The 15,674-nt window shown below is 38.5% G+C and overlaps 1 protein-coding gene across 1 annotated transcript in view; it reads right to left on the bottom strand.

Moving 5' to 3' along the window:
* The window catches only part of LOC125241853 (collagen alpha-1(I) chain-like), a 74,981-nt gene that overhangs the window by 19,664 nt on the left and 39,643 nt on the right, over positions 1 to 15,674 (bottom strand). The window contains 5 exon segments of the mRNA XM_048150532.1: positions 634 to 744; positions 1,994 to 2,068; positions 7,058 to 7,231; positions 8,825 to 8,935; positions 14,652 to 14,758. Of these exon segments, the coding sequence (XP_048006489.1) occupies positions 634 to 744; positions 1,994 to 2,068; positions 7,058 to 7,231; positions 8,825 to 8,935; positions 14,652 to 14,758 (578 nt within the window).

The following is a 15,674-nucleotide window of genomic DNA, read 5'->3' on the forward strand; positions in this document are numbered from 1 at the left end:
TTAAGTTTATAATGTTAGGATGAGAGAGAGGGACGGAGCTATGTAACTGCTATAGCTGTGTCCCTTTCTCTCAACCTAAACTGAACGTCTTTAGTACGTCATGGTAACCCCCCTGTTTTCGAATAGCAAAGTAAGCCTTTAACAATTGGTGTGGTGAAAAATACGTTATCATTTTAGACCTAGTCCAGATCCCAAAAGAGAAGTCATGGCCTAGATCTGTCCTTTGATGTTGCTAGTTCTTTTATTTATCTTTTCTCTTATTAGGCTAGGGTTTTTACTTTTTACAATATGAATATAAAAGTAAAATAAAAAACACTTACAAGAAAATATAAAAAAATATAAACACATTATAAAAAACCTAACCTAGGGTGCCGCCAGCAGCGGGGCAGGGCCCAAGCTGCCGGTGGTTAGGGCTGCAGAGAGAGGAACCGTCGGACTATCCGCGCTGTGTCCAAGATCACCGCCTTCTGCATCTGACCCTTGATCCAGCCACCTAGCGAGAGTCTCTTAGGTAAGATGTCGGTCGAGACTCTTCGCTATGAGACCGTTCGCTGAAACTAATCGGGACAATGATCGTTGAACGATCCTAGTTTTTTAATTGTTATGTCAATAAACTTATAACTAGGTTATTACCGGTTCACCCTGATCGCCTTGTTCTCCTTTAGGGCCCTCAACGCCGATCTCTCCTTCAGGCCCCGAGGGCCCGGTTAGCCCCATAGGGCCATCAGCGCCTCGCATGGATGCCTGTCGAAATATATATTCGTTACATGTTTACTCAATAATTTTTATACTGATGGATCAATGAGGTCCAGAAGGGGATGGGTGATAAAGGAATGGAATGCGCTCCCACCATTGGTGTTCCCTGATAAGTACGACCTCAGTCTATTTGAAGCAAGAATGAATATGCTATTACTGAATCGGTGAGCTCCGTCAGAGTCTTTCTTTGACACCAATCAGTCTAATAAAAAACCTTGTAAGGGACTTAGTGGCATTTATTTGTGTGATGAGCACAGATATTTGTTCTTGAGTCATGGATTGGATGTTTTCTATGTATATAAGTATTTGTATATTATATATATCGTTGTCTGAGTTCCCACAATACAAACCTTCTTGGGCTTACCGTGGGACTCAGTCAATCTGTGTAAGAATGTCCTTATATTACTTAGTTAATATTTATTTATTTATTCTCTTTATTCACTTTAACTCTTAGGCTGGGCTATTTATTTATTTATTATTAGATCGCACAGGACAGGAGCGAATGGCAAAGTACCTTGTGACTAGTAGTAGTCTAGTGTTGGAGTCCAAGATCCACTTCGGGTTGCTGAGCCAGCGTGCAGCGCAGTAAGTACCTATATACCTATTCGTATGTTTAATTCTTTATCACTGAGTTTTTTTGGAAATTATGTACCTACGAAACGTTGGATTTTTTGCCTGAAGATTTTGATAGAAACACATCGTGAGGAAAATGCACGTTTCCTCATGACCAGTGATCGGTTTTTTGGATACACCCTCGCGGGATATCAAGTAGAAAAGTTAATATTGATACGACGAAATTATCTCTAAGGAACTTTTTACTCTTACATGGCAACCAGTTGAGACAAAAACTTCGATTATGAAATCGCATGTTAGTAATAAGGCCTATTACGTTATGTACTATTTTTAGTTTAAGTTGTTGCTTAATGTTAATGTTGTTGTTTTATATTTTTGGTTGAGCAATAAAACCATTTGGCATTGTGGACATTGTACCTACATATTTTTTTGCCTTTTCTAACAACATTAAGCCCGGATTCCCGGGGCATATCCATACTAACATAATGATTGAGGTCGTTCACCCCATGTCGAATCCAAAAAACCGATCACTGCTCATGACATCTGCGATTCAAATTCGTACTTCCGTTAAAACACAAGCCCTCTCGCGCGTGAGACAGCTTGTGCAAAATGAGATTACTCGTATTTTGCATTTGGATAATTTTGTATAAAAACAACCACTTACCATGTGTTGCGTGAGCATTTGACGCAAAGCTTCCGACTGCGCATCGGGACCTTTTTCGTTACCGGGCTGGTGAAGCTGTAAAAATAGTAGGAATCTCAGCAATTACATTATTTAAATTTAATCAAGTTTACCGTTATTTAAAAATTGGTTTATTTTTGATACTGATAGATTAGGTGTACATGATTAAACATGATACAATCGCCATCATCATCATCAGTTATATCGGAACAGATAACTTGCTCACAAATTCAAACTCTGTTTTCTAGGTTTTAGTGGGTATTCACATAATCTGATCCGATATCGAATGTACTTAGGACCGATAGCCTATCGATTAAAGGCACCATGTCTGATTTTTGCCTTTGACACGCTTTTTACATTCGATATCGAGCCGTATAATCTGAAAACGCTTTTTTCTACTCGTCGACTGTAATATGTCAATTAGGACACCACAGACTAAACTATATGGCTCCCCACAGACAGTCTTAAAAATTCATAATCTTAAAAAAAAACTTGTATGCAATCTGACAGTTCAGATCTGTCAGTGTCTTGTCAGTGTCAGTTTGAACTGTCAGATTGCATACAAGTTTTTTTTAAGATTATGAATTTTTAAGACTGTCTGTGGGGAGCCTAAGTGCTAACTTTTCAGTGTTGGATACTCTATGGCAGCTCCAACTCAACTATAATAATCTCATTATAGTTGACTTTAGTTAACTATAATAATTTCAAAAATAGAACTTCATACAATTTCTATACTAATTTGCGATACCTGGCAAATTGTTCTGCATCGGAAACAATTTTTTTTTATCTGTCGCGTTATCGGCCAATCAGAAACGGTTATTACAAACAATTGGTTGCTAGGTAATTCGATGTTGATACAACGGTGAACGACGCTATTAATATTAATTTTAACTTGCATGAATGATGATATTTCTGTCCATTGATGATGAAGATGATGAATCGTAGAATAAGTATTGTATACAATAGTAATATAATTAAGCTTTTCACTCTCGTACCTTACTATTAGGCCACTCAGCAAGCTTCGTGGCCTAAACATGGTACTCGACTGAAAAGCTGTGTATTATATCCATAGCTGGGCATTAACTCGTTAATCCGTTAATCGTTAATTAACGAAGTTAACATTTCGATTAACGGATTAACTTTTAAGTTAACTTTAAAAAATGTTAACGGATTCGTTAACTTCCGTTAAATTTCATCGAGTCCGTTAATCGTTAATCCAGCACCCCAAGCGGCTCGCTGCGCCGCGTAAACCACGTCCTTACTGCAACTGTAAAAGCCCGTAGTACGGCAAAACCTGGGATTTATCGGTAAAAGTAGATCCGTCGGTTATAAAAGACCAATTGGCGACTTTGGATCACTTATTCGAGATTTTCTAAATCTTATTAGGCGTGCTAGATCGATCACTAACCTGAGAATAGAGTGCAATCATCAGGCATGGCAGACAAATCGCGCAACCGACGCATCGAGTTAGAGTCCGGCGCGGGCCTTAGATCACTCTACCAAGTTATCGTGGCCCACAGCATCGAGTTGTCATCTTAAATCTTAATCTATAGAACCGACGCACCACAATCGCGACCGCATGAATGATCCAATAATTACCAATCCGAAGTAAAACCTAGGATTTAGCCAATCAACAGCAGTAAAAGCCCGAAGAGACCGTAATTATTACATTCCGGTTTTTTGCCGATTGGCATCACAGGTTTTAACACTTTCGAAACCGGGCTCTACGCGGCGCTACGACATTTTCGCTACATACGGGGAAACCCATGTAATCGGCTACGCTTCTACGAGCGGTGTACCCGACAGTCGGGTTCTTGGTAGCGAAAGTGTTAATGGTTTTTAGTGGATATAGAAATGTGGTAAATAGAAATACATAATACCTACAGTCAAGTCCTATTTTTATGACGTGTTAACGGATTATCGATTAACTTTAACTTCCGTTAAATCTACCGAAATGTAACGCTTTAACGATTAACGAAGTTAACTTTTTAAGTAACGGATTAACGATTATCGAAGTTAACTATTTGATTAACGGTGCCCAGCTATGATTATATCACGATCGTATAAAATACTATTAATGCTCAGATATTTTTGACCGTCCGCCCGTTTCCATATTTTTGATAGCGAGTGTACCACGGGTGTACCTACAGAACAGATGTAGTGCGGAAAGAATTGCCTTCGTATTGTTACGGAAACGTACGAACGTGTCATGCTATTTCAGCCAGTCTCAGTACAAGATGTACTGACATTGACTGAACTAGTGTGACAAATACGAACGTTTCCGGAAAAATACGAAGGGAACCCTACATCTATTTTAGTTCGCATGTCGCCTTAGTTGTGCTACTAGAGTTTCCCCTCCTACTTATGATTTTAGCGAGGTAAGCGCTACGCCGTGCTAGTGTAGCACTCGCATGCTAAAAATGGCTACGAGGGGCCGATTCTTATCCAGCCTATTTTCATCTTTTTCTTTTTTACTCGGTGTTCTTTTTAAGCTCCCTTTATGGAATTAACTAATAAAGCAACAGTGATTAGTTTCAAGCGTATTATAGTGTATAAAACATTAAAATATTGTGACACCACTACCGCCAGTACCGCCACACAACAACAGATGGCGCTAGTAATATCGAAATACACGCACCACACGTTGGGTGTAGTGCAGCATCTGCGCCTTGCATAATATTTCCGCTGTGCACCAATAGATGGCGCTAACACACAGAACATTCGGAAGATAGAACACGCTATCGTTTGGTGAACGTAGAATCATGACCCTCCGGCCTCGACCGCGGACTTTCGTGGCAGGGATTAACCAAAATGCACACCTATTGACCTAGAGGTATAGTCCCGGATTTGTAAGTTCACATTTTTGACACGTTTGTTTTGAAGTATGTTGCGATGTGGCTATGACGTATCGTTTGCCAAATCTAGCGATTATTTACGAATTGGTTGAATCAATTAGGCCCTATGTACAAGGAGGCGCTTACACAAATGTACGATTTCTATCAACTTACTGAAATGTCATTTGAATCGAAATGACAGACTCTGCCACAGCACTAGTTTAAAAATAAAAATGAATGATAAATGACATAATAAGTAAATCCTGCGTGATAAATTAATATCGTAAAATACTCACTAACGAAGATCCGCAAAAATGTAACATGTGTTACATTATGTTCAAAGTACCTAAGCGAAATATTGTTTTTAAGCACTTGATTTTTTTAAATATTATTACTGGATTTTATTTAAAATTTCATTAGGTTGCGCGAGTTTACGTTTTGTGGACGCTGTTATGTGTCAAAAAGAGGTTCTTACCTGGGATAATAACCTAGTTTAAGAGCTGAGTTGTCTGAAAGGAACGCTGCACCTGCGAAACGTGCACTGCACCTACCCCAGCTGTGTAATAAGTGATTATTAGTACCACTGGGTTTTAACTCGAGTCGCCCCTCGCCCCCCGCACTTCAATATATATAATATACTAGCTTTTGCCCGCGGCTTCGCTCGCGTTAGAAAGAGACAAAAAGTAGCCTATGTCACTCTCTATCCCTTCATCTATCTCCACTTAAAAAATCATGTCAATTCGGTTCTCCGTTTCCCCGTGAAAGACGGACAAACAAACAGACACACACACTTTCCCATTTATAAAATTAGTATGGATAACTCTTAACGTATCAACAATGACGTTAAAAGCTTTGACCGAACTCTCAACTGAATATCAATATCATTATCGTTTTGAGCATCGTTTGTAAGAGATAGTACTTGCATTTAGTAGATAATTATGTATTATAACTCATATTATCAATGGACAATATAATATGTAACATGCCAGAAGTTAATTTGATAAGTTACTCAGACTGTGTGATTGAGAATGCGAATGAGATGATTTCCAAATGTGAGTGTGTTTAGTAAAACGTCCCATTTTTTTGTCGGTTACAATTTAGGCGAGATGTACTTGTAATTATCTTTATATAAATAAACTGACAAAGCAGCTATAGCAATCGACAAAGTGGGACGTTTTCCAGTGCACACTCACAAATGGTGATCATTGTGATCAATCACAACATGCACGACTTAAGGGAGTGTTTTTAATGAACACGATTTAAGTTATTTCAATAACATGATTAGAATATTCTTAAATGCCCGTGTAGGCGTGTAGGTAGTTCGAATAGGCCTCGTTGCCTCTACGCCGCCGCTGTGAGTTTTTGCCGCGTAGCGGAAAGCGTTATCGTCTACGATGTTTCGCTACGAGTGTAGTGTAATGCTGAATGAATTTATTTAAAAAGTAATATTACATCACACTCTCATACTAAATATGCTATTGCACGCATGTGGAGCGGGAGTTATAAAATGATCGTTATCCCTAGGGACTTATGAAATTTCTAGTACCGTATTTAACTTATTTTTATTTTTTTTGGCTTATATCTCTTTATTTACATGAACATATTTACATAATTATATTAGAAACTAAGACGTTACTAAACTTAAAAGCTAGCTAATGTCTAAAATAGGCCCTTGAGGCATTGTACCAAGGATACTGGCGACATTTCCTCGCAGTATCGCAATGCTGATACGTTGTGCGAGGAAGTCGCCAGCTCTTCGGTCACCAGTTACCTCAACCAGACGCTTCGCGATTTTTTAAATATATTTTTTATATTGCAAGTGTAATGAAACACACTGTGTGTAACTTGGGGCGTAAGAATATTGCAAACTCAAGTTTTTAAATCGATCTTGCAAGCCGTCGCGATTTAACTTATACTCTCGTTAGCAATATTCAACTTCCGCTCCACGTTGCACAATGTTACAGTTAAGTGTAAAAATATGGGTGTACACATCTTACTCAAAAATATATCCCATAAATTTTTTCGATACATATTTTTAGACTTGACTGTACCATTTACTTACCGGTATAACAAAAACGTGACCCGGCGCTCCAGGGAAGACTTGTTGATGCTGGCCCACCGCCCCTGGTTTACCCAGTTCCGCCTTAGGTCCCCTGGGGGCCCGGGTAGCCCTGCGGGTCCATGTAAGTGTAGTCGTAATCATATTACTTACCGGTATAACAAAAACGTGACCCGGCGCGCCAGGGAAACCCTGCTGGCCCTCCGCTCCTGGTTTGCCCGGTTCCCCCTTAGGTCCCCTCGGGCCCTGAGGCCCCGGGGGGCCCGGGTAGCCCCGCGGGCCCATGTAAGTGTAGTCGTAATCGGGCAGGTAGTAGGACGAGTTTCCCTGGACACAGAAAAGGTCTCTTGACTACTTTGAAGAATACATTATGAAAATTGACTCAAATGTGCTCTGGCTTAAACTTTGCCCACATGTATTTCCAATTAATTTAGAGAAAATAAACAAAATTTATAATTACAATCACGTACCTAAATATCTGAGTAGGTAGGTACCATCAGCAACACTGTTAGCTGTACATTTAGTACATATTTTGTAATCCTTATTTACAAGGGCATAGTCTACCGATGGTGATCCTTGAAAACTGGTATTCCTATCCTATCCAAAAAAAATTGTTATTCGCTAGAAACTCCAAAGAAGTCATTAAACCGCAGACTTTCTTAAAACTTGTCGAATGTTTCACAAACAAGGAATTACAGGGAATTTTGATTGCCATTTGTTTGTTCATAACTTATTGACTTTGCAATAAAAAAAAATTAAATACCTGTAAACAACAACTTCAAGTTCTCTAATTCAAGAGTAAGGGTCACGTGGATTTATAAGATATAATAATATTATGTTATGAAATATATTATGTTTCTGTTTTCATTCAAATTCTAAGGAAAAACTACGATAATAATTAAGTAAACTTCAGTACCTACTTCACTTTGCTGTGCTACTACATACACAACCTTTACAGTTTAAGAGGCTTTAGTGCGTTTTCTCATTATCCGACCCGATATCGGCTGTAGGACCGATATCTCATATATTTAAGCCGCCATCTTTGATTTTTTCCTTTGAATTCCTTCCTACATCCAATATCGGATCGGATAATGTGAAAACGCATTTACACCTTGAAAAAATATTTCAATTCAAATTATGAAGAAAGTATAGGTAACTAGCTTTTGCCCGCGGCTTCGCTCGCGTTAGAAAGAGATAAAAAGTAGCCTATGTCACTCTCCATCCCTTCAACGATCTCCAATTAAAAAATCACGTCAATTCGTCGCTCCGTTTTGCCGTGAAAGATGGACAAACAAACAGACACACACACTTTCCCATTTATAATATTAGTATAGATTTTAACTAACTGTCGGATATACATATATAATACTTTAATCTTAATTAGAGCAAGTAAAAGTGCCAATACTTGAATTTATTGCGTGTAGTAACTTAATATAACGTGGAAAAAACCGTTTTAAAATTTCGTCAATTTCGAGTGATTGTTGAGTTGAGATTTCTCCCTATAAAGTCAGTAATGTACCTACATCTAAATTGTATGTGTAACAGGGACAAAATATTATGATTTATGTACGTTACATCTAGGGTTGCAAAAAAAAAACGGTTTTGTTTCTGGCTTGAAAAAAAAAAAACATGAAAAAACAGTTTTTTTGGAATATGCTTTTTTTTTCTAAAGTACGAAATTTCAAAATTTGCAAAGCAGTTATACGGTTTTTTCTTCTTCATCTGAAAAAAAACCATAATTAGAAAAAAAAACAGTTTTTTTTCTATTTGAAACCCTAGTTACATCACAATGAAAAATTAGGTACTATTTAAATAATATTCGTGAGCGGTATAAAGCCTCTTAAAGGCTTGTATGTTATCTGTCTTCAAAAGTAACGAGTATCGGCGACCCAGTTAACATTATACCACGCGTTATCTCACCTGCACGTCGGGGGGGTGGGTGAGCCAATCTGTGTCCTCTGTGGTCGTCATAGGTAAGTATGGCGAGTCCGTCGTCAGCACATCCGCTCCGTCATCGTCTCCCCGCTTTAACTGAAACCACCATATAACTATTAGATATATAGCCATACTAGCTTTTGCCCGCTTCGCTCGCGTGAAATTCGAAAATTGGGGAATACTTCATACAAACTCTCACCATTTTAGGGAAGAAGGAATGGGAAGGAAGAAGCCGGGTAGATAGGAAAGTAGCCTAAGTGCGTTTTTACATTATCTGATCCGTTATCGGATGTAGGACCGATATCCCATACATTACAGGCGCAATCTTGAATTTTTTTCATTGAAATCCTTCCGACATCCGATATCGGATCGGATAATGTGAAAACGGCCTAAGGTGCATTACAAAAGTCGTCTAATTTCGAAAGTCACATAAAAATCACCATTATTTTCATCATATCATTTGAGAGCATTTCTGTCATTCGAAATTATCCGGTAATTTCGATGACAGAGCTCGGGTGATTTCGAAAGGGGAATCTTGATATGATAAATAAATAAATAATGGTGATATTTATGCGACTTTCGAAATTAGACGACTTCGTAATTAACCCTAATGCACCTTATGTCACTTTCCATCCCTTCAACTTCCGATCACAATAGATCTGGCCCCGTAGCCGAATGGCATTTCTCCGACGCCAAACGAAAGCGATACGCCGCTGGCTCTGTCGCGCCAATACGCAAGCGCGATAGAGATAGATATCTACTAGCGCTTCGTTTCGTGAGCGTTTAGTGAGCGATTGTGCCATTCGGCTAGCCACCCAGGAATGGTCGCATTGATACAATAAGGCGCTACGAAGCCTTACATAGCCCCTAACAAGAAGAAAAAGAATCCTTTCAACTATCTCCACTTAAAAATCACGTCAATTCGTCGCTTCGTGTTGTTGTGAAAGACGGCCAAACAAACAGACACACATTCACTTTTCCATTTACTTACTTATTAAATTTGTATGGATATTCACAATGGGATCAAACAGTGTAGTAGGAACTAGGAATACGTGGTTGATACGCGCCTCGATATCTCAACAAAGTTCGGGTGAGGCGATACGTTTGCAGAACTTGGTAACTGAGACGCTTTTACCGCCACTAATACGACCTTTTGCGAGATACAGCGTAATGCTTTATGCTAACTGGTAGTAAGTATTACTTTAAAACCAGCAAACGTACCTACGAGTTTGTTAATAAATAAATAAATATTGGGGGACACTTTACACAGATCAACCTAGCCCCAAACTAAGCAAAGATTGTATTGGGTGCTAGGCGACGATATACTTACTTATATAGATAAATACATACATAGAAAACATCCATGACTCAGGAACAAAATGTTTGTGCTTATCACAAAAATAAATGCCCTTACGGAATTCGAACCCGGGACCGCGGCTTAGCAGGCAGGGTCACTACGCGCTAGGCCAAACCGGTCGTCAATAAATAAATTAAAAATACAGTTTAATGTATTTTAGGTATTGTTGTAATATGTTTAAGGCATGTCTAATAAAACTTTATACATTTTAGACTAAATTGAAATTCTACGTCTCTTAAATATTTTAATTCGTTTATTTCGCAATTATTGAACATAAATAAATCAATATTTTTATGGCATAAATAATAGAAAAATAATAGAGTAAATTTGTAACTATTATTACTTAGTATTCAGACCGATAATATGTTTCGGGTAAATTGGAGAAAGTTTAATAAAATACCTACAACACCCGTTTGAACTCGACTTATTTCCCATAAAGCCTAAAAAAGGTGCCTTTCTCTTATATGCCGGGTTGTATGCCGGTCTTTCCGACTAGGCACAATTTCGAAGTTACATATTTCAGGACATAAAACAATAAATTGAACGCGTTTTAAGAGCAATTAATTGTACTAGACAGGAAGAACGATGATTAAATTACTACGTTACATATACACACATAATGCACAAATATTCCAACTGTTTCTATTTAATTTTAAATTTTTGCGTAACCATGTTGAACACGATGGTCGAGTTCGAAACACGAATCAAGATTAAATTACTACGTTACATATACACACATAATGCACAAATATTCCAACTGTTTCTATTTAATTTTAAATTTTTTTTGTTAACTAGTGTTCGTCCTAGGGATATCTATTGAAGACCAATGGATTAAGGATGAAAAACTGATATACTTTTGGATGTGTAAGAAGTGATAGATATATAAATACAAAAGTTATATTCAGTGGACGGTCTTTCTGGGTAGACGGCCTTCCCGACACTGTCCTTACGGTTTTTTCTTAGACTTTATCCGTCTATACGGAGTTAAATATCTTTGTTCATACTAAACTGAACTGTGACCCCGTACTACTTGTACTATTAATAATATGTATTCTGTGCCCATACATCATAATAACAGCATCCTCCTGACAATAATCATATATTCGGTCAGGCTTTAGCTAGGACTGCTAGGAGTCATACAAAGTTGTATCAAGTTGACGGCTTTAAATTTTAACGAATACAAGTACTAATAACCACCGGCTCTATTTAAATACATAAATTACTTAATCATGTTGACAAAACCTACGACCATCCTACGATTTTTCCTACAAGCTAATCATTATTGACGTTATTGACATAAATACGCATGGAGGATTGATATATATGTCAAAGTCATAAATAATCAAGTTGACAGTAGTGTAAGATTTTATATATTATATTTTGTATTAATTCGTAAAACTTAGTTTTAAATAAAATATAATTTTAATTAGTGTTCAAAAGGTGAAAGCTTTGAATGTTAAATAGACAGTTGATAACTAGAATTCTATCAGATTTCTGTGGGGTAAGAATAAGTACCTATTTGATTTGATGCTTTAGATCAGTAACAACAACAACCATTAATCTTTTAACCGTCCTAGACTAATTAGATCAAGAGCCCAGGCCCGCCAGACCTTCCTCAAATTCTCAAGGATGAAACTTTGGGACAATGTAGAGTTCACATCGGCGTTTAATGTGTGCATATTTTCTAGTTCGGCCCATCGGCCAATTTTTTGCTATCAAGTGATGAAGGTGAAAAAAAAGTGCTTACTTTCCTTAAATTCTCAAGGCTGATTTTTATATATGTGTTAGAGCACGTTGTTAGAAATTGGTTATCATCAATGCCAGACCGTTTCCGCCGGCCATAGCTTTTACCAGACGTGACAAAGTTGGCAAAAAACGACTCTAACTTACCTCATTTTCTCAAGCCTGGTTTTGATATATGATACGCAGGGACCTATAACTAGACCGTTTGTAAGCAGCCAGACCAATCGGATGGACCCAACCATCCGCCAGACCGACTTAAAGTTTCGATATGAGCATTAGTAGAATTGAAATATTCCGTGTCTATAAAAGCTAAAAACTTGAATTTTCTACATTAAGCTACGTGTATATTGTATACTTGACGTAATAAGCGACTTTCAAAAATTTTACTTCTAAGGAAATAAAAAAATGAAAGTTTATATGTGGTGCAAGATTAATTTTAAGCTCTGAATTTTATTTAAACTGCGTAAGTACATGTGTATTTTATTATAAATATAACTTTTACCAGACGCGACAAAGTTGGTAAAAAACGACTCTAACTTACCTCATTTTCTCAAAGCCTGATTTTGATATATGATACGCAGGGACCTGTAACTAGACCGTTTGTAAGCAGCCAGACCAATCGGATGAACCCAACCATCCCCCAGACCGACTTAAAGTTTCGATATGAGCATAAGTAGAATTGAAATATTCCGGGTCTATAAAAGCTAAAAACTTGAATTTTCTACATTAAGCTACGTGTATATTGTATACTTGACGTAATAAGCGACTTTAAAAAATTTTACTTCTAAGGAAATAAAAAAATGAAAGTTTATATGTGGTGCAAGACTAATTTTAAGCTATGAATTTTATTTACACTGCGTAACTACATGTGTATTTTATTATAAATAAAAGAAGAAAAGTAAATTAAACTTTTTTTTCGGTCGTCGAACAAGGTGGTTTAAAATTAGTTTTAAGATCGATCCTTTTTAATTTGTGGGCGAGGGACCTCACACTATGTATAAATATGGCATATACTAATTATTACAATATAAGATAGAATAATAATCTACATCGAATATATTTAAATTTATTTTATACTTTTTTACAAAAGCATAATCGTTGAATAATGCAAGAAAGTTGTTGAACGTTCATTTTGAATATTCATCCCCTACACGGGTTATAATTATAATAGAGACTTATTACGTCAAGTATACAATATACACGTAGCTTAATGTAGAAAATTCAAGTTTTTTGCTTTTATAGACCCGGAATATTTCAATTCTACTAATGCTCATATCGAAACTTTAAGTCGGTCTGGCGGATGGTTGGGTCCATCCGATTGGTCTGGCTGCTTACAAACGGTCTAGTTATAGGTCCCTGCGTATCATATATCAAAATCAGGCTTGAGAAAATGAGGTAAGTTAGAGTCGTTTTTTGCCAACTTTGTCGCGTCTGGTAAAAGTTATGGCCGGCGGGAACGGTCTGGCATTGATGATAACCAATTTCTAACAACGTGCTCTAACACATATATAAAAATCAGCCTTGAGAATTTAAGGAAAGTAAGCACTTTTTTTTTCACCTTCATCACTTGATAGCAAAAAATTGGCCGATGGGCCGAACTAGAAAATATGCACACATTAACCGCCGATATGAACTCTACATTGTCCCAAAGTTTCATCCTTGAGAATTTGAGGAAGGTCTGGCGGGCCTGGGCTCTGGGTCTAAATGTACACAATATCCAGCTCATTTCCCCGATGTAGCTGATAACTTCACACCGGCGGTGACAGGAGCATGCTCGATGTAAGATGCTGGCAGTTAAAGGTTAAGATATGGAATGTAGTGTGTTAAATTAGCGAGCCTTAGGAAATGAATTGAAATGGATGCCTATTAGGCTGACAGGCAATTTCCGTAACGCGTAACTCATATACAAACTTGTAGTTGGCATGGGTGATAATTCTATGTCCCGAGTCTCCCAATGCCGTTATAGACATCATCTTCTAGATAAGAACATTGAGCACATTATACAGCGCTGCCCTCTGCATGATTTCCCAGGCCCTCTGGAAGACCTGTTTAAATTAACACCTGACGCAATCTCGTGACTTGAGACCCTGAATGTGGACTTATAATTCTAGCTACATATTGTTTGAAAGTTTATGTAAAATGCGTCATACGAATAAATAAATAGATAAGAACAAACCAGCACGGGAAGCATGGTCGCGCGATAGACGATAAAATAGCAGGCCGTGGGATATCGCACTATTTGTAAGTCCCGTGCTAATTAACACAAAATCTTTACAGTTTCACTTGATATTCGTTACTATAGCCACTCAATTGATCTAAAATGTTCAGTGGACTCTCTTGGCCGGCTGTCTATCACTATGCATAATTCTTTAGAGTTCTGTACCAAAAAGGTATAAAAGGGACCATTATGGAGGGACTTTGTCCGGCTGTTTGTGACATTAGGTATTAAAAATCTCGAGTACTACTATTTATGCTATCGATTTGTGGAATAGTTATCAATACTACTCAATATTATAATGCTATAAATGGGAAAGTGTGTGTCTGTTTGTTTGTCCGACTTTCACGGCAAAACGGAGCGACGAATTGACGTGATTTTGTAAGTGGAGATAGTTGAAGGGATGAAGAGTGACATAGGCAACTTTTTGTCTCTTTCTAAAGCGAGCGAAGACGGGGTCTTACTACAACGACTGTAAATTAGTATAAATAACTTACCCTCGGCGTTGTCACTTCCAGATGCCCCGTCTTTTCCGGATTGTGAATGTTCGGACGTATAACGGCGTCTATCTCCTTTGTGAATGCGCCGAAAATACTGTTCTCGTCTATAACAAGTAAGTTACAAAAACGATACTTAATAATTTTATTATTTATTATAAACAGACAGCTAAAGCCAGGGTACGTAGCCGAATGGCACAAACGCCCACGAAACGAAACGCTCGTAGATAGCTATCTTTATCGCTCTTGCGGATTGGCGCGACAGAGCCAGAATACCTTCCGCGGCGTTTCGTTTTCGTTTCGCGTCGTAGAAATGCCATTCGGCTACGGGGCCTGACCAGAAATGTATGACTGACGCCATGTTGCGGAATTTCATAAGAACCATTTTCTTCATAATAATCGCGAAGCGTTTGGGCATTAGGCTACGCACAGTACGCACACTGAACTGTGACCACAGACATCAGAATAACAGCGCCCTCCTAAGCCAGCGTTCCCACTTATGCGTCGCGTGTCTCGGGGCGCGCAACGGACGTCTCCGCCACGCCGCCTGAATGTAATTCAAAAAACGTCTCCTCAGTACATTTTGTATAGGAAGGACGTAAGATGCGCCGCCGCGGCGCGGCGCGCGCCCCGCCGCCGCCACGCCACCTGCCGGCGTATCATGCTGCCAATTTTATCACTTATCCACGTGGATAAGACATCTGTCACTCTCACACTGACATACTTGCTAAAGCGTGACGGATGCTTTACCCACGTGGATAAGTGATAAAATTGGCAGCATGATACGCCGACTGGGGCGCGTCTTACGTCCTTCCTAGGGACCGGCCACATCAGAGCGTCGCGTGTCTCGGGGCGCGCAACGGACGTCCGCGCCACGCCGCCTGAATGTAATTCAAAAAACGTCTCCTCAGTACATTTTGTATAGGAAGGACGTAAGACGCGCCCCAGTCGGCGTATCATGCTGCCAATTTTATCACTTATCCACGTGGTAGACGGAGAGCTGGCAGGATTTTGGAGTAGGTC

Source organism: Leguminivora glycinivorella, chromosome Z (genome assembly GCF_023078275.1).
Source record: "Leguminivora glycinivorella isolate SPB_JAAS2020 chromosome Z, LegGlyc_1.1, whole genome shotgun sequence".
Lineage (NCBI taxonomy): Eukaryota > Metazoa > Arthropoda > Insecta > Lepidoptera > Tortricidae > Leguminivora > Leguminivora glycinivorella.